General features: G+C 41.8%; 2 protein-coding genes and 1 long non-coding RNA gene across 4 annotated transcripts; all 3 read right to left on the minus strand.

The window, feature by feature from the left end:
- Positions 1-2,945: 2,945 nt before the first annotated feature.
- On the minus strand, positions 2,946-10,449 carry LOC134182180 (uncharacterized). The gene is made up of 3 exons (XR_009970284.1): positions 10,243-10,449; positions 10,121-10,183; positions 2,946-3,089 (listed from the first exon to the last, which is right to left on the minus strand). It is a non-coding gene; the product is annotated as an uncharacterized LOC134182180 (long non-coding RNA).
- A 1,693-nt stretch (positions 10,450-12,142) lies between these two features.
- On the minus strand, positions 12,143-13,784 carry LOC134182717 (uncharacterized). Of its 2 annotated transcripts, XM_062650149.1 has the most exons (3): positions 13,319-13,784; positions 12,832-12,956; positions 12,143-12,768 (listed from the first exon to the last, which is right to left on the minus strand). In XM_062650149.1, exons 1-3 carry the CDS (start codon positions 13,746-13,748, stop codon positions 12,319-12,321), a joined length of 1,005 nt encoding a protein of 334 aa, XP_062506133.1. In that variant the 5' UTR covers positions 13,749-13,784; the 3' UTR covers positions 12,143-12,318. The 2 variants fall into 2 exon arrangements, with proteins under 2 accessions (XP_062506133.1, XP_062506131.1); XM_062650147.1 differs by having other exon boundaries at positions 12,143-12,956.
- Positions 13,781-15,452, minus strand: LOC134182486 (uncharacterized). The gene is made up of 3 exons (XM_062649889.1): positions 15,315-15,452; positions 13,975-14,307; positions 13,781-13,909 (listed from the first exon to the last, which is right to left on the minus strand). The coding sequence occupies exons 1-3, from the start codon at positions 15,450-15,452 to the stop codon at positions 13,781-13,783; spliced, it is 600 nt and encodes a 199-aa protein (XP_062505873.1).
- Between the last annotated feature and the right edge of the window lie 9,410 nt (positions 15,453-24,862).

A 24,862-nucleotide genomic window follows, 5' to 3' on the forward strand; every position in this document is an offset into this window, starting at 1 on the left:
CTGTGCAATTTTTTTCAACGGTCACTTTCTAGGAAGCGAAGCAGTCTAATGCTTTTACAATCATTGAGACTTTGTGGCATTGAAGACGTACAGTTGTTATTTTAATTTGCCACTTTTCTTCGTTACTTTTCTATACGGTTTCTCTGAAGCCTCACAGTCGGTCCGGGAGGTCGGGTAGGGTGTACGTACATGTACTGTACGCCACAGGCATCTTAGCTAAACTATTAGCTAAATAAGCCAAACCCCGTCTGTCTGTCTCTGTGACACGCCGATCGACATGACGCCGGTCCCGGATCGTCGCAAATCGAGGCAGCTGGGTCGAGTCGAATAATTTTCGTCTAGACTGCTTCCGACGGCAGAAACGAGACTTTGGCGGCCTGAAATGAGATGCGCTGGTGATTTTTTGTTCAAATAACCGAGTATCCGGATGTGACGTGCTCGCCAGCCACTGTACGCGATCCTCTAGTTCCCATGCAACTGGTATAATATATAGAGTGCAAGATGTGCCCGCTGCAGTCAGAGTTTAACTAACTACATAATCTCCATTTCATCTCAACACAATAAAGTTAACGCTGATTCTCTACCTGAACGTCAACAAGTGTGCAAGCAGTGTTGTAACTATGGGGGGCCTGCTGGGGGCACGTGCCCCAAATTTTCCTACTTTTTAAATTTTGATCCCGTAATTTGCAAATTGCAACCAAGGTTTTTAAATTCTAGGATTAACTAGCCATTAGTGATTGCTAATAATGATAATAATGCTGATTACAATAATATTAATTAAATCTCTTGTATTCCCGTAAAGTAAATTGCCTAACCCTGTTGTCACGTGCCATCGATCAACGGTCGTTAGCGTTCTTAATGCGACCTCGTGCATTAAGGAAACAGGCTTCCAGGAAGCGACACGAAAAGGACAGTATATTATCTTTCTTTAGGCCTAAGCGGTAAGTCAGTCATAGTTTATGGCCTATAGGTTTCATATGAAACAGTAGACGTCTAGTTGTTGATCATGCACAGCTGCTAGCTTCCAGTAGTCTTCGTACTGTATACAGGTGAAACAGAGAAACATTCTGTCAGACGACGATCTTACACCATATACTGTTTCTACATCGCTTTACCAACCTGAATCCACTGTTGAATTCGTATTCTCTTACAGCCTCATTGTCATCGTCACAGCCGTTACACTTCAGCCACTAGATTTACAGTAGCAGATTCGACATTAGGTATTACCAATCGATCACGAGAGACAGACTGTGATCCAGAGTCTGGGAATGAATGCAAGGATTCGACGATTGCAACAGAATCAGACTCTGCAGAATACAAAATCGACGGTTCGGATATATTGGCGTACATAGTAGTTGGAACGTAAACTGCATGAACATTGAGCATTAGCTAGTCGACAAATTGCTGTCTATTGCAGACTTGTCTCGTAGTGCAGGAGATGAGGCTAGACAGCCAATTCTGTCGAAACATCCATCTATCACGTTTGCATTGTGAAAAGGCTAAATCGTTCATTGCAGATTGGTATCAAAAATACACTTGGCTCGAGTATTCAGTAAGGCATGATGCGTCGTTTTGCTACGTGTGTCGTCATTTAATACAGATTTGAGAAAATTTTCCAGTGTGATCCCCAAATCTTGGACTCTGGCTACGCCGTGGTGCAAGGAATCGCTAATCCAAACTTGATTTCCACATAGATAAAACGAGGTGGGTATGTTATTGTATGGTTGCCGTATGTAAACTAGATTAGCGATCATCATTAGTGAAGACATGAGGCAACGGTACATACAGATGCTTGACCCACCTCATCGATCTGGACGGCACTGATACATGTTGGATGTTATTATGGAGCTAATGGAAGGTAGGGAAAGCGCGGTTACACATGTTTGCGGTGTCACTGTGTACAAATACTATAGCCAGTGCGTACTGTGCGTGAATTTGACGCAGAGATGTAGATAATGTACTAACTAAATTAGCAATTATCGTTTAATTAATTAATTAATTATTAAATGAAGAAGCACTTGAAGTGCAAACTCTCGGCCGGTATGCACCTTGAAGGTAAATTAGTCGCGCTATGACAAAATCGTATGACAGAATGGTATAATGTGGGTAATAACTAGGAAGCATTATTGAAATGGTCACAGGTCGAGCTTGAGGTAAGTCACGTGACTGGCTGCTACGGTGTACAACGGGTAGCTACGCAGTCTGTCAGCTAACGTCCCGTAGGACCTCGCTTCTATTTTTTACAACCTTCGCTCGTCGGTTCTTTGTGCAGCTTTTGAGGTCGTAACTATGGCCGGTTTTAGGCGTGGCATAGGTACAACAGCCAAAACAAAATTAGATGTGAGAACGTTACAAATGCAGCTAGATTAGCTAGGTGTGGTTTCTAAATGCATGTTACAAATGTAGTTGTTTCCAAATGATGGAACAAGCCAAATGTTACAAGTCGGAGAGCCTCGACGCTAGGCCGGTGTCACAGCGATTTGCCCTGCTAGCGATTTGTCCTGCTAAGGGCGCGACGCATGTGCCAATTTACCATATAAAGTGTGAAGCCGCATCAAATTTGGCGCCAAATAATCTGTTTCAGGAGTCGGTGATTTGCCCTGCTGCGGCTATAACGCATGCGTACACATACCATATATGGTGCAACCTAATTAAATTTGGCGCCAAATATTCTGTTTCAGACGTCAGTGATTCGCCCGGTGAAAGAAATGAGACCCTACACCGAAAGAGACATTTTAGTGTTTCTCAAGACTGGAGAAAAACCAGGAACCCTGACATCAAACCAGAAGTGCTCATTTAGCCGTCAAGCTCGCTCATTCAAACTAGATGGTACGCTTATTACCAAGTACAACGTTGTGACTTTGAATAACTTACAAATTAGATGACTATACAACGTGTCAGTCTGCAAAATTACTCTTGCACGGAAGATAAACAGGAATACATAGTAGAATTCAATTTATAATTGATTTAAAACAAACATTAGAAATATTCAACACATCTATCTATCTAGAACAGTTCCCTGCTGCAGCCTTGAAGTTGTGCTTTGTTTTTGTTGTTGTTGTTTGTTGTTGTTGTTGTTGTTGCTGCAGCTGAATAGACAAGTAGAAACTTGTAAACAAGCATAAACTTATGGAACGTCTCACGCTAGAAAAGTGTTACTAGACTAGTCTTAAATTTTTCCACTTCCAGCTTAACATACACATAACAGAAACCAATAACAAGCAGTCTAGCAGTTACACAGTATATGAGCACTGAGCAGTATATAACTCAGACTTACATAAACAATGCCTAGATGTTTGATTAATAAAAAATACTCTATTGACTTGATCAATAACAGTCAATATCAGCCCTTAAAATGATTGATTGTTGTCAAATTCAGTGGCACATAAACGCCTTGTGGTTAAATTTATTGTCATACCTATAGATTCTGGTCAACTTTTCTACATTGGACCTAAAGGTAAAGCCAACAGACGGGTTCTAATAACTGATGAAGAAAGAAGGCTGGCCTTTATCCACTGTCACGACTCCCCTCAAGGTGGTCATATGGGACGTGATAAGACACTACAAAAGATAAACTCTCGCTATTACTGGTCTGGATTGTATGTTGATGTACTGCAATGGATTGCTGAATGTGCAAAATGTCAAAAATTTGAGCAGATAAAAACTGTAGCACCACAGCTAAAGCCAATAAAAACAAGTGGCCCCTGGGAAGTGGTGGGAATTGACCTAATAGGACCATTTAATGTAACAGCACAAGGAAACCGCTTCATACTGACCTGCACTTGTTTATGGAGCAAGTTTCCTGTAGCCTGTGCAATTCCTGACAAGTCAGCAGCTTCAGTAGCTAGCAAACTTGTCAAAATGTTCTGGCAGTATGGACCTCCTCAAAGAATCATCACAGATAATGGTAGGGAGTTTGTTAACCATTGCAATGACTTTCTCTTTGAAAAATTTGGTGTCCGTCAAGCTGTGACCCTTGCATATCATCCGCAAACAAATGGTCAAGACGAGAGAACCAACCAGACCTTGAAACGAAGACTGGGCAAGTTAGTAAATGAACAACAAGACACCTGGGATGAAGACCTGGAAGCAATTCTATTCGGCATTCGTTCCAGCATTTCACAGGCAACAAAATTCACCCCTTTCTTCCTGATGCTTTGCAGAGAAGCCAGGCAGATTTCAGACATGGTCTATGCTGATACAGAATGTGCTGCAACCATGCCTCAAAGTGCTACAGAAAAGCAAGTACAAGAACGGATGGAGTTTTGCCAACAGATAGGGCAACGCGTTAAAGTGAACATAGAAAGAGCACAGGCAAAAATGAAGAAGACTTATGAAGCCAGGGTGTCCAAAGGTACAAAGTGTTTTACATTTAAAGTGGGTGATGTTGTCCTTGTCAAGAACCAAAGAAAAGCTGGAAGAAAAGGTGGAAAACTGGAACCAGATTGGAAAGGACCCTACACCATCACAGAAATAAGTGAAAATTATGCATACGCACAAAATTCACAAGGAAAACCGCTGGCCAATAAAGTGTCTCGTGAAACAGTGCGATTCCAGTCCAAATGTTGACACCTTCAGTTCCCTCCAAAGAAGACTCTCCAACAACAGTAGTTGAAGATCCCACTGAATTGTCAATATTGCATGAAACACTTCCTGCAACCCGTACTGTGCCGTTTGGTCTAACAGCAAGTAGAAAAAGAAGGATAAACAGTGGAAGGGGTTCTCGTGTCAAAAGGTTAAGGCCATTAGAGAAGACAAACCTTGTGAAATACTTACCACCTACTGTCTACACGTCAATTCTGCAACCCAATTACTGGCTGAATGATGAAACAATTGACTATGCACAAGGACTGCTATCAACTCAGTTTCCTAACATTGAAGGTTTCCAGGCAACTGTAGCTCTTGCTGGTAGTTCAGTGGGTGGTTACATTCCTATCGCTACTGATAAATTCGTTCAAATTGTTCATATCAATGGCAATCATTGGATGACAATTTCAAATGTTTTGTCAACAAACCCAGATACTTTTCAGTGGTATGACAGTCTTGTAAATCCAAGTAATCTCCCTCAATTCCCACAAAAGGTAGCTGCTGCAATGCTTTTTAGCTCAGCTGAGAGACTGGTTGTAGAAGTAATGGATATACAACAGCAGAAAGGAGATTCGGATTGCTAATTGTTTGCAATTGCAAATGCAACTGCACTGTGTCATGGTACTGATCCCAGTTGCATTGTCTGGAAGCAAAGTGAGATGAGGAAGCACTTGCATTACTGCATTACACAAGGACAACTCGACCTGTTTCCTCATGACATCATAGTTCACTCTAAAGAAGGAAGAATTAAACTGCAGCACAATATACCTCTATACTGTCACTGCAGACAACCAGACACAAATGAGGCCATGATACAGTGTGGAACATGCAAGAAATGGTACCACCCAGAGTGTGAGAACAAGGCCAACATTCCAGTCAACAACACCACTGAAATGGTATGCAGCCTGTGCAGTACAGTATACAGATAAAACCCGTTTGCAAGTGTGAACATGGTAACTATAGCTGACTAAAACTATATTGTTCCTTATCCTTCCAAAGCAATTTGACACGGTCACCGTAAGAAAGTTTCAGTTTGAGTAACCTAGCTACCATAGGGAATATGCTTTAAATCATTTTTCACTGACATTCAATCAATATGTGCAAAAGTCTTTCATTCTTCTGGTTCATCATGCATAAACTGTGACTTTCTCCCTCTCCCTCTCTCTCCCTCCCTCTCTCTCTCTCTCTCTCTCTCTCTCTCTCACACACACACACACACACACACACACACAAACACACACGTACACACACACACACACACACACACATGCATGCACACACACACACACATACACACACACACACACACACACACACACGTACACACACACACACACACACACACACACGTGCGAGCTTACACACACACGTACATACCTACAACAACATGCATGTACACACGTCAACACACACACACACACACACACGCATGTGCACACATACACCTGTGTTAGAAAAATCCGGTCGCCAAGTCACCATACGGCGACCACTACTAGGTGGTGGCAACTAAACGAGTGATGTGGTCGCCAATTTGGCAACAAGAAATATTTGGTACTTTTCAGTCTTTTGTGGCAGCGGCTCTTGGATGGAAACCACCTGCTCAGCAGTATGTAGCCTCCTAGTGTGGATTGCAGCCCCGGATGCGCCGCCATCACCACTACGTCTATCATTTAGTGGCAAACTGCAAAGTAGACCATATACAGTCACCCTACCCCTATAACGATAACCTCTATAGCGATATTACCTTTATTACAATAGAAGCTGCTGAAACCAAAATTTCCCGATACCGTACATTAAAAAACTTTACCTCTATAATGATATTTTTATAACGATATTACCCCTATTTCGATTTCTGCCGCTGGAACGAAACATGTCTGTAGTAGTTGTATAACAATATTCATTGATATTAATGTGCTAAAAGTGCACACACTACTGCGAGGTACTTTAAAAATGCAAGCTGCGCATGTGCATTGCAACAAACATGGAGTCAAGTGCTGCTGCGAGGGATGCGGAATCTCGAGTGGAAGAGGAAAGTTCGACTGATCAAGCGCCTCTTTCTGCAGATGGCCATAAGAAGAAGGATTGCCTTCTCCGTTGCAGAGAAAGCAATGCTGGTAAAGCGGAGTCGCATGGAGCTAAGACCTAGCCAGAAAGAACTGCAGTCGTGGTTTAAAGACACTTGTGGTAAAGACATTGCCCAGTGCACTCTTTCTGCAATTCTGAAGGAAAGTTATAAGTGGCTGCATCATGAGAAAACCGCCTTGTCTGCTAGAGATAAGCAGAAAAAGAAGCAGCGATCTTCCAATGTTGAAGAACTAGAAGAATTGTTGTACACATGGTTTCTTCACATGGAAGCTAAACGAGCTCCGTTGACTGATCTTGTGACTATTGAAGCCGCTCAATTGATTGGGACAAAGCTAGAACTCCCAGCCAACTTCAGGTACAGTAGCAAGTGGTTGTGGGATTGGAAGAGACGCCATCCTATCAATGTACAAGTTCGCCACAGGGAAGGAGATTCTGCTAACACTGTTGGTATTGCAATTGCTAGAGCTGATATTCCCATGTTATTAGCAGGTGTGGATCCTGACCTAATCTACAACTTTGATGAAACAGGTCTTTTGTTTCGTCAACTACCCAAGAAGTCTTTAGCTTCAGTTCATAGCAAAGGCAGGAAGGGAAAAAAGTTTGCAAAAGATCGTATAACAGTTGGTCTGTTTGTGAATGCCACAGGAACTGACAAGTTTGTTCCAATTGTCATTGGCAATGCAAAGTCTCCTCGTTGCTTTGGACGGTGGAAGCCTGCTGATATTAATGTGCCATATTACAGTAACAAGACTGCATGGATAAATGGACAAGTATTTGTTGCAGTCATACACTCGTTTATCTTGTATATTGGAGCAAGAGCCAATGCATCCACACGTAACTCCAAAACTTACCTTGTGATGGATAATGCCACGTCCCACATCTTACCTCATGATGCAGCTCCATGGCAAAGTGGACAGTTGAAAGTGTTCACTCTTGGTAACCTTGTAGTCATTTTCCTGCCTGCCAATACCACATCCACTGTACAACCTCTTGATTCTGGCATTATCAAAGCCTTTAAAGCAGCTTTTTGAAGGAGGCACGTCTCCTGGATTGTAGGAGCAGCTTGAATTAGATGATACTGACAACGTCAGTAAAATCAAGCCCAACATGAAGCAAGCTATTGAATGGGTCAGCTACGCCTTGAAAGAGGTTAAAGTAGAAACAGTGGTCAACTGCTGGAGGAAAGCGGGCATATTGCCACCAAGAGAGACGGAGATGGATGAAATTGACACTGGCATTTCTACAGAAGATAGAGCTTTTAGAGGAGTTATCAACAGTTGTGAATCAAATGGCTAGAACTGTCAATGTTGTTGGTGAGTCATTTTTGAGCCCTGATGAGTTGCTAGATTTGCCAATTAAAAGAGAAATAGAAAACAACCCTATTGACGATGCATTACACGAAGTACAACAAGACCCAGATGTTGATGTGGTTGAGGAGATTGAGGAAGACCCAGTAGACAACATTGACCCTCCTATAATCACTCTTCGAGATGCCCGTTGCCATATTCGAGCCGTTTCCACTTTCCTATCTCAGAACTTAACTATACTAAAGAACAAGAAACTTCTGCAGGTAGCTGATGGAATCAAGTCTTCATTAGACAGAATGGTTACTTCTGTTCATCATCGACAAGCGACCTTGAACCAGTGGATCGATGACTAGTGTACTGTGATTAATTAGACTAAACAGTTGGAACATTTAAATGTCACTAAGCATAGTTCAAAGTAAGAACTTGTGCACACACAGCGGTTCAGATTGCATTTCCTTTATAACAATATTACCTTTATAAGGATATGTTAGCGGGAAACGAAGATATCGTTATAGGTGTAGGGTGACTGTACTTAGCACCTTGGTACATATCACGTAACAATGTATAACGTAGCAATCTATTGTGAGTTGCTGGTTGACAATCATTTTTATGGACTTTACTGCCTGTACCGATCTCATCGGTCTCTGCCATCAGCTCCAGACAAACCCAACTAAAGACCTGCAGGCGCGTTTAATTTTTCAAACAATCGCGATCGTGCACTCCTATTCTTCATATGCTACACTAGCAAATCCAAGTCACCAGCTCTATCATCGATGAGACGCTATTGCGCTGCAGCTCTTGAATAAAACATGAAATTTGCAGTCAATTACAGTTGAAGGTGACGGCAACTGCTTCTTTAGATTCCTTTCTACGCTGTTCAAAGAAACACAGAATCTAGCTGACAATCTTGAATTATTTCAAATGAAAACTATTACGTAGATCTTTGCAAGTGGCGGGCGTCGGAAGTGGCAAAACAAACAGCTTTTCTCACCGCATGCTGCCTGAGTGTCTCTCTATCAGAAAAAATACCAGATACGTCCAGGAGCTCGTACATCTCCTAGTGCTATTAGGAATGTCCGTTCAGACAAAAGTTTCTGCATGTCCAGTTCTGAAATCTAGATGTTGAATGATGCCATGCTAGTGAAGCGCTACAATAACAAAAGTTTATCGCTTGTGTTCCAGAGATTAGCACAGCTAGCCATAGGACCGGTGGGGTTACATGCAGTAGCCGGATGTACTGTTCTCAACAACAATAGTGGCACTGAGTCATAAGAGAAGAAACGCTCTTATCTACTCAACTAAAGAATGCTCATGTCTTATTGGATGGATTTCCCAGATGTTGATGTGATAACAAACCACATTTTTGTTTGGTTGTAGCTATACAATTAGTTGAAAGTTAGGATAAAATACGAATACTCATAGTATTACATAGAAAGAATCCCTAGCATAATACTGTAGATTGATGTGTTTACTTGCTATCTACAATGTTCATCCAACGTTACTGCAAATTCCTAGTTAGGTCTTAATTTAATGTCAAACATGATAATCTGGGAAAAGGTCTCAACAGTAATATTAATGACTTGTTTACTTCTGGAATTCCTGACCTAGAAGGTAGTGAAAATTTGGTGACTAACCGTTCCTCTACGTGGCCAAACTGGCGACCAGATTCAAACACATTTTTTGAACCCTGCACACACACACACACACACACACACACACACACACACACACACCAGAGGCATCGCGTGGGCACATAAAGTGGTAGGGCTGACTTGCTGCTGAGACTTCGGCTCTGGTCTTTGATATTGAAAAAAGGAAAATGCCCCCCAAAAGTGGTGGAGCTTCAGCCCCCTCTAGCCCCTATTACGCGACACCCCTGCACACACACACACACACACACACACACACACACACAACTACCCCATCTGCTTTAATTGCCTTAGCCAACCAGATTGAAAGGTTCACAATGCTCAGCTATCTAAGTCATGCGTGTGTGTGCGTGTGTGTGTGTGTGTGTGTGTGTGTGTGTGTGTGTGTGCGTGTGTGTGTGTGTGTGTGTGTGTGTGTGTGTGTGTGTGTGTGTGAATGTGAATGAGTGTCCACAAATACACATGTACTATCTAGAAACAGATGTATCATACCTTAGTTTGCAATATGAGGAGTTTGGACGTCTAGAGGTAGAGATGATACTCGTATACTCCACCCTAATTATACGTCAGTCTATTGCAAGGCAATCACAGCAAGAAAATGATCAGCTCCTTACCTTTCCGAGACGAGCAAAAACTGTGTACAACAAATCAGTCATCAGGGCAAATCGCTAAAACAGAGCAAATCGCTGCGATTACACTGCAGCGATCTACCCTGCGATGCCTGCGCCTGCGTAGCTTGCCGCGTAGTCCAGGGCAAATCGCTGAAACAGAGTAAATCGCTGTGATTAGTACAGCGATTTGCCCTGCTTATCTATGCGCATGCGCAGTTTTACACCAAGCAGGGCAAATCGCTAGCAGGGCAAATCGCTGCGACCCCGGCTGGCAATCTTCGCCTTACGTGATGAAGTAATGGGCGTGATCATTGTTCTGTTTGTTGGTGGGAAACCTAGGTTACAAATGGAGACCAAACAAGCAGCTCACCACCGATTTTCCAGTACACAAGAATGTAAAAGTCCCGTTCTTTGTGCAGCTTCTCTAGGCATCTTGTCGTTTGTGCGGCTTCTCTAGCTAGACGTCCCCTACTGTTGTAATGAGGCGACTCCAGAGCCAAAACAAAACATGCACGTGCACATGTAGATTAGCTAGGCGTCTGTTCGCTCTGACTTTGGATACCGTAAAACAGAAATGAATAGAGAGGCACTAGCGTACTTACAGGTCGGCCAAGCCGCTTTGTCCCACAAACAGACGCTGTCATGGACAATGCACGTTCTCCTTCGCAAATTCCCGTCAAACGCCAAATTTCTGTTGAAGACGACACTAGTGATCGTTGCAACAACACCACGGCCGCTCAGCCACGCACACCCAAAATTCAAGCTGGCAGACTGCAGAACCACTATGCAGAAACACTGTGGAGCAAGCAAAATGTTACAAGTCAGGTACAGCTACACACCTCGCCCTAGTTGTTGTTGGGGAAACATACACGTACAAATGTATGTGCTAAACTCTGAAAGCAAAGGACTAAACACCATGTACAGGACGGACGCCCGATGGCCGAATTCTCGTTAGCAGCTACCAAACAAGGCGAGGTGGAGCCTCATGATGACATCACGTTCGTCTATTGGTCGGTAATGACACCACTTCTCGTCTATTGGTCGGAATAGCCTCATTTGCATCTCCGATAACCAACTATATATACGGTCGATGGGTCGTTGGGTCGTACGGTCGTCGAACGACTACTATACTCTCCACCCGGAAATCCGGGCCTCGAGTAATAATGACATAAATAGCGAAAGGGTTATTCATCATCGCCCTTGTTTGTTGTTTTAGTGCAAACAGATAACGCCTTGAATTCGTAAGCACCACTAGAGCAATTGTAGTAGCGAAAGCTACAGTCGATATTACACTAAATCAACATTGCTTCGACGTACACAACAGCACTTGAGCTGGACTGCATGGTACCGTAGTGCAAGTTCAAGGATTAGACCAATGTTACGAGAACTGAAAATTTGAGACGTTACCTGACACATGCACTAGTTGCTCTTGCCATGAACTTTCAGTTGTAACCAGAGCCCTATATGGCTCTGGTTGAACTAATAGCCTCGATATCCAGACCTGCGCGGACATATCGACTGACTGATACCGCTCGTCACTGGTATCGGTACCGCAACAAAAGATATAATGATCATCGAGACGTCATATCAAGACAAACTAGCATAACACTAAAACTCTTATTATATAAAATCATACTACTTATCTAAATGATAAAACCATTACAAGATTTTTATTAATTGTCTATTTTATCATTGCAGCAGTAGATGTCTTGTTATGACAGTACAAAGAGCGAACAAGACTAATTATTTGTGACAATATTTTAATTAAAAACCTATTGACTGGTTTTAGATATCGGACCTCAGTAAGACCTCAACTATCTTTCCTGCAGCTTTTGTAGAGATTTGAAGCGCATTAATTGCATAAAAATGCCGAACACACCCGTGATAGCCTTGAAATGTCAACATACAAAGACATAGTCATTTGTACTTATCTTATATTGCATTGTTATCAAGACAAAGACACAAAAATTTGCTAAAGAGTGAATTAACACAAAAAGGATTAAGACTAGCTAAAGCTGTCAAACAAATCGTAATTGATGTGGCCTCCTACAGCAAGTGCATGATACCAATAAATTCTACTTACAACGAAGTCTCGATAATTTCTTCGTCGCTGTCTGGTTTCATGAGCATATTTTCTACAGCAAACTGACACATTGCTCTCTGATTACTAAGAAGTGCGCTTCCAGAGACAAACGACAACTCTCGAGTCTCTGTATCAATAATAAGATACTGACGACGTCTCAAATAGGCAGTCTTTCTCAACAGATGCAATGAATCCTTTGCCCAACGAGAAACGGGAGCGAGACGGCGCGTACTAGGAAACTCCACGTAGAATCGAGCGTAAGCGTTGGGATGCGGAACGCTGGTGACGAGACAAATTTTGCTCTCGTCTTTCACGTCTGAGCACAAAAATAGCTTGACGCCGTTTACCTTACAGTAGATGTAAAATCCAAAGTCTGGATCGTCCATAGGATCGCTATCGTCATCAGAGTCGTTGATAAACAATTCTGAGCAGTTGTAACGCGGAACCTCAATAAAAAATTCGTATGTAACGTTAGCCGTTTCGATGGTGCTCTTGTCAGCTGCTTTTACTCTCACGCTGTCGATGTCGCCATAATCCAGGATTTCATGGATTTTCTTGTTCCGTTGAGTTTGAAGCTGCCGTGTTCTAGTGCGTCTCAAACGGTAGCTTCCAGCTTCGATCATAAATGGTCCACCTACGAGAGATTCGACAAAGAGTCGCAAATTGTGTGTGTGTGTGTGTGTGTGTGTGTGTGTGTGTGTGTGTGTGTGTGTGTGTGTGTGTGTGTGTGTGTGTGTGTGTGTGTGCGTGTGCGTGTACACCTACACAAATGCTAATAGAAGAACAAAAGAAACGATAAATCGGACAAACATTCTACACAAACCAATTAATGGAAATGCGAGTAGACAGCTCTATCAATAAAAATATTAAAAACAAACTAAACAAAAATAAAATCTCGACACAAACAGAAACACTACGGACATTCCACAATAGACATATCCAACACTATATTTAACTTTGTTATACAAAATTTAATTAATGTATTGAAGGGTTTACCTGAAGCAATCACCGGGCGTGAGTGATCAAGCTCTTCTTTCACATACTGCAAGGACGCCTCTTTCATTGCTCTCTGCCAGTCTGGATCACTTACCAGTACCCACACGGGTCGCACATCATACGCAATGACTCTCTCATGTTCTGCACTTACTACCGTCTTTGCCCCGTCCATTTTCACTCTGGGATCTACTGTAGCAAACATGCGACTTTCGTAATTAGAAGCAAGAGCCAAATGTTCGTCCTTAAAGGCAACATCTAGTCCAGCAGCATTCGAAGCCTGTAACCCTGCTTTCATCAAAAACTTGGCTGTCGCGTGAGAAATCGTGACCTTTTTGGTTCGGTAAATTTTTGCTCCCAGTTCTACGGAAGAGATGAAATGAGTGGCCCCGCGGTTCTCGTCGCGTATTATACTTTTGCAAATGGCAATCATTAGTTTATGTCTCTTTTTGGCCGAATAATGTCTCAAATTTCTCTTGTTTTCTTCTTGTCTGATTCTGATGAGCGCATCAAGACGAGACGGACTCGGCGAAGAGTTGCCATCAACGTCGTCAGCCCTATACATAACGGAGCAGATCTCATCGCCATGATATCCTAGTCACCGTTAACATGCATGCGTACATAACCGCAAGTAGGGACGTCGTATCGCTCCTTCCAACGTCAAAATAGATCGTTCTTGTGTGGACCTTCTGGCCTTCGTGCCGATGCAAACTTCGAGATTCCGTCTTGCGCTCCGCGTTGATTGTAACGTCTAAGTGAACGGGCGAAGCAGTTGATGTGCTGAGACTTCCGTGCATCTCGCGGCGTACCTTGTACCAATCTCGAACGTCGGTCTTGAAGGAATTGTATCCGCTTCCCATCGTCAGTTGAAGAAGTCGAGACGGTGTAGGGTCAATCTGTTGGTCCAGTAACTCTGGATGAAACCGCAGGCAGCTGACTCCCATTCCCAAACCCATTTGAGCCAGTTTCTTGCACGTGTCATAATTGTCATCCTGCATGTAGAGACATAGATCGCGTTTTCAGGTGTTCTGTGATGGCATCAGGTTATTATAACTAATAAGCAAGTTACTGCAGAGTGTGTTCATTACGCTATCTTGCACATCAACACTAAAAATTATGCTAATTAGTTATTGGTAATTTATATAAAGTCAATATAATTTGGATTTTACAAATTTAAAGTTTGTAAATTTTGTTCTGGCATTTTCTAATATTGATGCGTTTTTTGCCAAGGAGAAGAAACTTAAAACGACACCAACGTTCTAGTTACTGAGATGCCTATTGAACATATTGCCATATCAGTAGATGTGCATGGTAGTACAGCATATCTAGAGCTAATTAAGTGTTGGTACATCCATTGTTTGTGAAGATAAATTCTTCAAAGAAAATATCTTTTAGGTTAGCAGTTGTGCAGGTGTGCAGGTGTGCGTGTGTGTCACAGTAACTGCAACAGTGTGTGTGTGTGTGTGTGTGTGTGTGTGTGTGTGTGTGTGTGTGTGTGTGTGTGTGTGTGTGTGTGTGTGTGTGTGTGTGTGTCTGTGTGGTGTCTGTGTGTGTCTGTGTGTGTGCATGTGAGTATCAATACCGGCTAAACTAGCTCTACAACAACTACGTACCGCAAGTAGTCATAATTACAGGATCTAAGGCAACATAGTTAGCGTATTTGTGGCACGCACCTCTAGAGTCTGTCTGCCCTTCTAGACCAGACTAGATTTTAACCATGGAGTAGGTTCCGTGAAATGAACCAGCTCTGTCCTAATTCCGATCCCATCTACACACTGTTACTCCAAATATTGACGCTGCAAGTCCTCTAGAGGTTGTTTTTACTACAGGAAAGAATTGTAGCTCATTGTGTCTAGACACTACATCTCTAGGTATACTGCTGCATCCATATGCATGACAGCACTACAATTGTAAGTACTAGTAGTCTCAGCATTGAGCATAAAACATGAAGCTTTGATGAGGCAGCTCGTAGAGTTAGACAGTTTTCATGAGAGCTTACCTTTTTCTGCGATTGTCTAATACTCTCCGAGTTGTCGTCTGGAGGATCCTCTCGAGGAGTCGAGACATCTCTGGTAGTGGTAGTTGTCGTGTCTGTTTCTGCTATAGCTCTTCCAACGGCTCTCAAAATCGCAGACATGTTGTAGGTTCGAGCAGCCGGGAACTTTGTCAAAGGCCAACAAGTCCGGTGGAAAGTAACAAACATGTGCGTACTTAGATTAGACAGTTAGACGGGTTTGGAGACATGTTTGATACCCTTACGGACTTACCGCGCACATGTTCTATTTATATAATATGTCAATCATTGCTCTAGTCAATCAAGTAGATTAATTAACTGCAACGGCAAAAATTAAAATTTATTTTAGTAATGAGAACGGTGCCTGTGTCTTAAAGTCATTTAAATGTTTTATTTTAATTTGGTATGTTAGTTTTAGTTGTCTTGTGCTGGTTCACATATTTCTCTAATTTTTATTCCTTTAGTACGCGCATTCGTAAGGTTAAAATCAATGCATGCATACTCTAAAAAGCTGCCGTGGAACCAGAAATGCGTTTTGCGTGTCATGTTCGAGTTTCAAATACTGCGTATATCTAGCAAAACATGGAAACGGGACGCAAACTCCCAATAGCTGAACTTGCATGCAACACAATGCAGCTATAACTAGTTGCTCGAACAATGGTCATGCACTAGACACGGATAACGCCTAGATTCGTGGTCAGCAGCGAATACAATCGTGGGGACCTTCACGAATGTTCTTGTCTAGGTTGCTCTGTGTTGGCCCTAGGGCATTATCTTAGTCCTACACAACTGTCAGGGGCCTAGAGTGACCTCTAAAATGGTGCTAGATGCCTCGGAGCACGCCCATATTTATAGACATGCTCACTTTATTGTGTTTATTTTCCAGTTTCTGTTGCTATGGTTTGGCTAGTCGTTGGAAACCCTACTGATGACCCCATGAGAGGGACCCCTAGGTTTGTCAGGGTCATATATACGTGCACTATACGTGCACTATTCTGAGCTCTCTATGAGTGCTTTTTTCTCGTTCTTTTCTTTGTGGCTTTATAACGTGTAATATATATATAATACTAGTATAATACGTTTACATTTGAACTTGCTTTCCGTATTAAAATCTAACTAAGCTGCATATAGTTGTTTTCATACTTCTTGCTTGAATTTACGTAATGAGATCATATGCATACAAACTTCGGGAAATTTAATAATTAATTACAAAAAAATTATTTTATACGATCGATCCGACAATCAGTTAGCTAGAGTATAGACTAAAAATTGTCTTGCAAAATTTGTTGATCCGTTAATCACGAATGAATTTAGATACATGCTTTGTGGCGATTTGTATCGAAGATCGTCCTTTTTGGGATAGTATACAGCATGCGAAACCGCACGTTTTTACACAATGGTTCTTTTAGTTATTGTATTTGAACGTTGTACGGTACACTACCAATATTTCTCAAAAGTCTAATGGTTGCTGCTAGTTATTAAGCCATTTTCGAGACGACAGTGTGCTGCAGATCTCGAGGCTGCCAATATTGTTAAGGTGAGACTGTACACCGTTGCTTTTGCACAGACGAAGGTCATCCATGATACAGACAGCTCTCGAAGAGAACAAAGATTAAGAAACAGCCCAGCTCTTTGTAGATAGGCAATTTGCATGAAGCTTTGACTGCTGTGTCGGTATTCTAAGATCCTAGAGCAGCTATCCGGTTTACGCAGTTGTTATAGTGGCGCTTTTGAGTAAGGAAAACACGTTTAGCAATCGACGAGCCGTTTCTAATTATTGAATTAATGTTTTCACTCTAACTCAGACTTTACACAGTTTGACCATGAAATCAGTTTTGTGCCCAACAAGTGACAGACGAAGGGAAACTGAGACTTCAGACTTTGCTACAACGGCAGGTCCTGATCTAAAACTATCACGCGTCCAACACCAGCACTAATGCATCCATTTTTGATTTTACTGTTGAGCAAATATCGATGACAGCTAGAGATAAGAAGAAATTATTAAACAAAATAGTGCAAATGTCGACAGTAGAAGTTTTACACGCACATACTACCGTTGGTATGTTTTGTACCGTAATTTCTGGTAGTCGTACTACTTACTGTCGAACTTTCAGACACAATAATTAATTAACTGTTTCATCTCGCTTGCATTAATACATACAGGTTATTACCGGTATGTATGAATTTGTTTTGTAGTACATTTCTCAGCAGTTGACCTATAGAGGACGCAGTGACAGTACAAAGCAAATAGTAGACTATACTAGCACTCAGGAAATTCAAAAGGACGGTGCAATTGTTCTCTTGCATCTGCTTTGGATCTGCTAGGTAGAGTACAATGTATATTATTATACTCTCCCCAATTCTTTGGTTAATTAAGTTCCAAACCACCAAGACCAGTAATGTCTATGATTCATGGACAACTACATTATCATTCTCATAGAACTTCTATCGGTGGCTAATCACCGGTATTACCCGAAAAAACCTGCTTTACCACAACCCTAATCCTAACCCATAAACCGAGAAACTAAATTTCTAGTTATTTTTTGATCGTGTAAAGCAAATTATCAATTTCAAAAATATTAATCTTGACGTGCAAATCAAGAAGCGAGGAGCAAGCTGCAAAGTTGACGTGGGATAGCAACTAATCGCGCGTCAAATCGTAGACGTACTCTACCTCGTGAACTAGTGTTTGTCTTTTGCTTGTTGATATTGCTAGAAGTCTTTTCAAGTTCAGCAACATCTCTCTATAATACATTATATTTTAAGTCATGGGTAACACAGTTTTGTGATACAGCGTGATTTGTCTAGAAGCCCAACATATGGTCACGCCAGTCCTGCGGTCACGCTTTAATTGGGGTGACTACTCTTATACGAGTCATAAACCGCATTCCTCAAGGGTTCAGAGGCAGACTGATCTTGACTACTAGCAGGCACTTACGGCGTGCTGTACAAGCTGGGAATATAGTCGAGGTGAGGGAGTCAACTCTGTAGACTGCATATTTGCAAACCATGGACAACACATGTAGATTACAGGTGTACTAGCAAATTTTGCGTGCTAGCAGATTTGGTCCGCCAGACTGTGGTTTTACCCAGACCATGCACACACGCATCGCGGCTTTAGTCCCCCTACGCGGATTTGGTCTAGCTACGTTTTGGTCTAATATTCTGCGCAGTATTTTTGTCTTATATACCGATACCAGTGACCCTAGCCGCTTCCGTTGACCATAGCTGATACCGATACCGGTGACCCTAGCCGATACCGATATGGGTGACTCTAGCCGATACCGATACCGGTGACCTTAGCTGATACCGGTACCGTTAACCCTACCTGATACCGATACCCGTGACCCTAGCTAATACCGGTAACGGTGACTCTAGCCGATACTATGTACCGGTGACCTTAGCCAATACCGATACCGGTCACCGTAGCCGATAACAATACTGGTACTGTAGTCCGAGCATGTTTGGATGTCGAGGCTGTATTACACAACAGGACTGTCTATATGGTCTTTTATTTATGTACATTGATCAATTATTATAATGACATCACTGGGCTTTCAAAATTGGGGAAGCAAGACATAAGTTGTGTGACAATAGAAACTACAGTAAAATTGATATTTTAGGTAAACAGCGAGCTGTAGTGCCAACTTTCATGCTATTTGATCAATTGGCATTATATGATTACACAAACTTTTGCAAGATGATCTTAAAGCCTCAAGCAGTCTAATAGTGATTCAGGTTACAAATCAAGTCTAGGTAATTAACTAAAACACAACAGCCACATCATCATAAATTAAATGGATGGTAATATATGATGTTTATATTATCATATAATTAATTTTCAGTTCTCTGTCTTCTAAACTAACAGAAAATTTATGTAAGTGGTTGTTACATAAGTGGTTGTTGGTGCATATACCCAGACAATTGTAATTTATAGCTTTCTAGCATTTTGCTGACAAACTGGGAAGCCTCAATACTCTCGAAAGCACCCAAAACGCACAGTCCTATTGCCCGCAGTTCTTTCGTCTTTGTGAATATGTGCAACATACTGCGCAGGCCGACATCAGCTGCTGCTCATACCTTGTGAACATGTATTTGTACATCTCAGGGTCGACCGTCAGTTTGTAGTGAGCGCTTGCAAACGATACTAGCACATCAAACCCAACGCTACCTAACTAACTATATAATCCCCATGTCATCTCAACACAATAAAGTTAGCGCTGATTCTCTACCTGAACGTCAACAAGTGTGCAAGGAATCGCTAATCCAAACTTGATTTCCACATACATAAACCGAGGTGGGTATTATTGTATGGTTGCCGTATGTAAACTAGATTAGCGATTATCAATAGTGAAGGCATGTGTCAACGGTACATAAAGATGCTTGACCCACCTCATCGATCTGGTCGGCACTGGTACATGTACTATGATGATTAGGATGTTATTATGAGCTAATGGCAGTTAGATAAGGCGCCGTTACACATGTCTGCGGTGTCACTGTATACAAATAATATAGCCAGTGCTTACTGTACGTGCAGTCGACGCAGAGATGTAGGTACTGTACCAACTAAATTAACCATTATCGTTTAATTAATTATTTAATTATTAAATGACATAAAATGGGAAAGGGTTATTCATAATCGCCCACGTTGGTCGTTTTAGTGCAAACAGATAACGCCTTATATTTCTAAGTACCACTAGAGCAATTTTACTAGCGTGAGCTACAGTCGATATTGCACTAAATCAACATTGCTAAGACGTAACAACAGCGCTTGATTTAGATTGCATGGTTATACCGTAGTGCAAGTTCAAGGATTAGACTAACGTTACAAGAACTAAAAATTTGAGACGTTACCTGACACATAAACTACTTGCTCCTGCCATGAGCTGTGTTGTACTAATAGCCTCGATATCCTGACCTGCGCAGACATGTCGACAAACTGATACCGCGCGCCAACGGTATCGATACCGCAACAAAAGATATAATGATCATTGAGACCTCACATCAAGACAAACGCGCATAACACTAAAACTCTTATTACATAAAATTATACTACTTATTCAAATGGCAAAACCATTACAAGGGTTTCAATTAAATTGTCTATTGTATCATTGGAGCAGTAAATGTCTTGTTATGATAGTAGAAAGAGCGAGCAAGACTAATTATTTGTGACAACATCTTAAGAACCTATTTACTGGTTTAGATATCGGACCTCAGTAAGACCTCAACTATCTTTCCTGCAACTTTTGTAGAGATTTGAAGCTCATTAATTCCATACAAATGCCGAACACACCCGTGATAGCCTTGAAATGCCAACATACAAAGACATAGTCATTCGTACTTATCTTATATTGCATTATTATCAAGACAAAGACACAAAAATTGCTAAAGAGTGAATTAACACAAAAAAAGAATTAAGACTAGCTAAACCAGACTATTTACACCAAAGTCTCGAAACTTTCCTCGTCACTGTCTGGTTTTATGAGCATATTTTCTACAGCAAACTGACACATTGCTCTCTGATTACTAAGAAGTGCGCTTCCAGAGACAAACGACAACTCTCGAGTCTCTGTATCAATAATAAGATACAGACGACGCCTCAAATAGGCAGTCTTTCTCAACAGATGCAATGAATCCTTTGCCCAACGAGAAATGGGAGCGAGACGGCGCGTACTAGGAAACTCCACGTAGAATCGAGCGTAAGCGTTGGGATGCGGAACGCTGGTGACGAGACAAATTTTGCTCTCGTCTTTCACGTCTGAGCACAAAAATAGCTTGACGCCGTTTACCTTACAGTAGATGTAAAATCCAAAGTCTGGATCGTCCATAGGATCGCTTTCGTCATCAGAGTCGTTGATAAACAATTCTGAGCAGTTGTAACGCGGAACCTCAATAAAAAATTCGTATGTAACGTTAGCCGTTTCGATGGTGCTCTTGTCAGCTGCTTTTACTGTCACGCTGTCGATGTCGCCATAATCCAGGATTTCATCAATTTTCTTGTTCCGTTGAGTTTGAAGCTGCCGTGTTCTAGTGCGTCTCAAACGGTAGCTCCCAGCATTGATCGTAAATGGTCCACCTACGAGAGATTTGACAAAACGTCGCAAATTGTGTGTGTGTGCGTGCGTACGTGCGTGTACACCCACGCAAACGCTAATAGAGGAACAGAAGAAAAGATAAATCGGACAAACATTCTACACAAACCAATTAATAATGCGAGTAGACTGCTCCATCGGTACAAATGTTAAAAACAAACCAAACGAAAATGAAATCTTGACACAAACACAAACACCGCAGACATTCCGCAGTAGACGTATCCAACACTATGTCTTTAATTTTTTTTATATAAAAATTTAATTAATGTATTAAAGTAGTTACCTGAAGCAATCACCGGGGGTGAGTGATCAAGCTCTTCTTTCACATACTGCAAGGACGCCTCTTTCATTGCTCTCTGCCAGTCTGGATCACTTACCAGTACCCACACGGGTCGCACATCATACCCAATGACTCTCTCATGTTCTGCACTTACTACCGTCTTTGTCCCGTCCATTTTCACTCTGGGATCTACTGTAGCAAAGATGCGACTTTCGTAATTAGAAGCAAGAGCCAAATGTTCGTCTTTAAAGGCAACGTCTAGTCCAGCAGCATTAGAAGCCTGTAACCCTGCTTTCATCAAAAACTTGGCTGTCGCGTGAGAAATTGTGACCTTTTTGGTTCGGTAAATTTTTGCTCCCAGTTCTACGGAAGAGATGAAATGAGTGGCCCCGCGATTCTCGTCGCGTATTATACCTTTGCAAATGGAAACCATTAGTTTATGTCTCTTTTTGGCTGGAAATTGTATCAAATAGCTGTTTTCCTCTTCTTGTCTGATCTTGATGAGCTTATCAAGACGAGACGGACTCGGCGAAGAGTTGCCATCATACTCGTCAACCCTATACATAACGGAGCAGATCTCATCGCCATGATATCGTAGTCACCGTTAACATGCATGCGTACATAACCGCAAGTAGGGACGTTGTATTGCTCTTTCCAACGTCAAAATAGATTGTTCTCGTGTGGATCTTCTGGCCTTCGTGCCGATGCAAACTTCGAGATTCCGTCTTGCGTTCCGCGTTGATTGTAACGTCTAAGTGAACGGGCGAAGCAGTTGATGTGCTGAGACTTCCGCGCATCTCGCGGCGTAGCTTGTACCAATCTCGAACGTCGGTCTTGAAGGAATTGTATCCGCTTCCCATCGTCAGTTGAAGAATTTGAGACGGTGTAGGGTCAATCTGTTGGTCCAGTAACTCTGGATGAAACCGCAGGCAGCTGACTCCCATTCCCAAACCCATTTGAGCCAGTTTCTTGCACGTATCATGATTTTCGTCCTGCATGTAGATACACAGATTGCGTTTTTAGGTATTCTCTAATGGCATTAGGTTATTATGAGTAGTGAGCAAGTTACTACAGAGTGTGTCCATTACGCTATTCTGCACATCAACACTAAAAATTATGCTAATTAGTTATTGGTAATTTATAGAAAGTCAATACAATTTGGATTTTACAAATTTAAAGTTTGTAAACCTTGTTCTGGCATTTTCTAATATCAATGCTACTTTTGCAAAGGATAAGAAGCTAAAAACGATACCAACGTTCTAGTTACTGAGATGCCTATTGAACGTATTGCCATGTCAGTAGATGTGCATGGTAGTACAGCATATTTAGAGCTAATCAATTAAGTGTTGGTACATATATTGTTTTTGAAGATAAAACTCTTCAAAGAAGATATTTTTTAGGTTAGCAGTTGTGCAGGTGTGCGTGTGTGTCACAGTAACTGTAACAGTGTGTGTGTGTGTGTGTGTGTGTGTGTGTGTGTGTGTGCGTGCGTGCGTGCGTGCGTGTGAGTGTGTGTTTGTGCATGTGTGTATCAATACCGGTTAGACTAACTCTACAACAACTACGTACCGCAAGTAGTCATAATTACAGGGTGTAGCTAAGGCGATACAGTTAGCGTACTTGTGGCACGCACCTATAGAGTCAGTCTGCCCTCCTCGACTAGACTAGACGTCTGACCATGCAGTAGGTTCCGTGAATAAACCAGCTTTCTCCTAATTCCGATCCCAACACTGTTACTCCAACTAGTGACGCTGCAAGTCCTCTAGCGGTTGTTTTTACTGCAGGAAAGAATCGTAGCTCATTGTGACTAGACACTACATCTCTAGGTATACTGCTGCATGCATATGCATGGCAGCACTACAATTGTAAGTACTAGTAGTCTCAGCATTGAGAATAAAACATAAAGCTTTGATACGACAGCTCGTAGAGTTAGACAGTTTTCATGAGAGCTTACCGTTGTCTGCGATTGTCTAATACTCTCCGAGTTGTCGTCTGGAGGATCCTCTCGAGGAGTCGAGACATCTCTGGTAGTGGTAGTTGTCGTGTCTGTTTCTGCTATAGCTCTTCCAACGGCTCTCAAAATCGCGGACATGTTGTAGGTTTGAGCAGCCGGGAACTTTGTCAAAAGGTCAACTGCTGCAGGTCCGGTGGAAACTAAGAAGTATGTGCGTACTTAGATTAGACAGTTAGATGGGTTTGTATATAGACATGTTTTGATGCACTTACGGACTTACCGGGCAGATGTTCTATTTACATAATATGTATCTAGTCAATCAGGTAGATTAATTAATTAATTGCAACGACAAATATTAAAATTTAGTTTAGTAATGGGAACGGTGTTTCTTAAAGTCATTCAAATGTTCTATTTTAATTTGGTGTGTTAGTTAGTTGTCTTGGGCTGGTTCACATATTCTCTAATTTTTAGTCCTTTAGGCTAATACGCGCATTCGCAAGATTAAAATCAATGCATGCATACTTGAAAAGCTGCCGTGGTACCAGAAATGCGTTTAGCGTCTCATGTCTCAGTTTTACATATTGCGTGTAGCTAGCAGAACATGGAAACGTGACGCAAACTCGCAATACCTGAACTTGTATGCAACACAATGCAGCAATGGTCATGCGCCAAACACGAATAAAGTGGTCAGCAGCGAATATACAGTCGTGGAGAAGCGTCACGAATGTTCCTGTTCAGGTTGCTCTGTGTTGGTCTTAGGGCAATACCTTAGTTCTGCACGACTGTTAGGGGCCTAGAGTGACAGGGATGCCGGTCCAATTTTTGCCCGGTGCCAAAAATGTGGCCCCAATAGCGTTTTCGGTGCCACTGTTAATATCAATATTAAAGACAATTCAAATTAATATCAATGGCAATGTAATCAGTTTTCTATTTCAACAATAAGCATCACTAAAGGACATTATTATTCAGCACCTTATCAAAAGGAAATGTGTCCATTCCTCTACTGTCTGAAGCTATCGCCATAATCGCGTTTATCGTACGTTGACCAAGCCTATTGCGAGAACAATTCTTTGTTATATTCATCAAGCTAAATCCACGTTCAGCTTCAACGCTATCCGGCGCTAAGGAATACAGGAGAAGGGCCAACTTGCCTATTTCACAGTAGTTCTCGCACAAAACTATGGTTTAATAACTTACAAAATTCAAA

This window comes from Corticium candelabrum, chromosome 7, assembly GCF_963422355.1.
Source record: "Corticium candelabrum chromosome 7, ooCorCand1.1, whole genome shotgun sequence".
Taxonomy (NCBI): domain Eukaryota; kingdom Metazoa; phylum Porifera; class Homoscleromorpha; order Homosclerophorida; family Plakinidae; genus Corticium; species Corticium candelabrum.

What these genes read in the sequence shown, in the direction of transcription:
- LOC134182717 (XM_062650147.1), bottom strand. Translation starts at nt 13,748, where the DNA reads ATGATTGCCATTTGCAAAAGTATAATACGCGACGAGAACCGCGGGGCC. An exon ending in ACGCCCGGTGATTGCTTCAG is followed by an intron (nt 12,957 to 13,318) that starts GTAAACCCTTCA and finishes AATCTCTCGTAG; the next exon opens with GTGGACCATTTATGATCGAA.
- LOC134182486 (XM_062649889.1), bottom strand. Translation starts at nt 15,452, where the DNA reads ATGTCTGCGATTTTGAGAGCCGTTGGAAGAGCTATAGCAGAAACAGAC. An exon ending in TTAGACAATCGCAGAAAAAG is followed by an intron (nt 14,308 to 15,314) that starts GTAAGCTCTCAT and finishes CTCTACATGCAG; the next exon opens with GATGACAATTATGACACGTG. An exon ending in CAAGAACGATCTATTTTGAC is followed by an intron (nt 13,910 to 13,974) that starts GTTGGAAGGAGC and finishes AACGGTGACTAG; the next exon opens with GATATCATGGCGATGAGATC.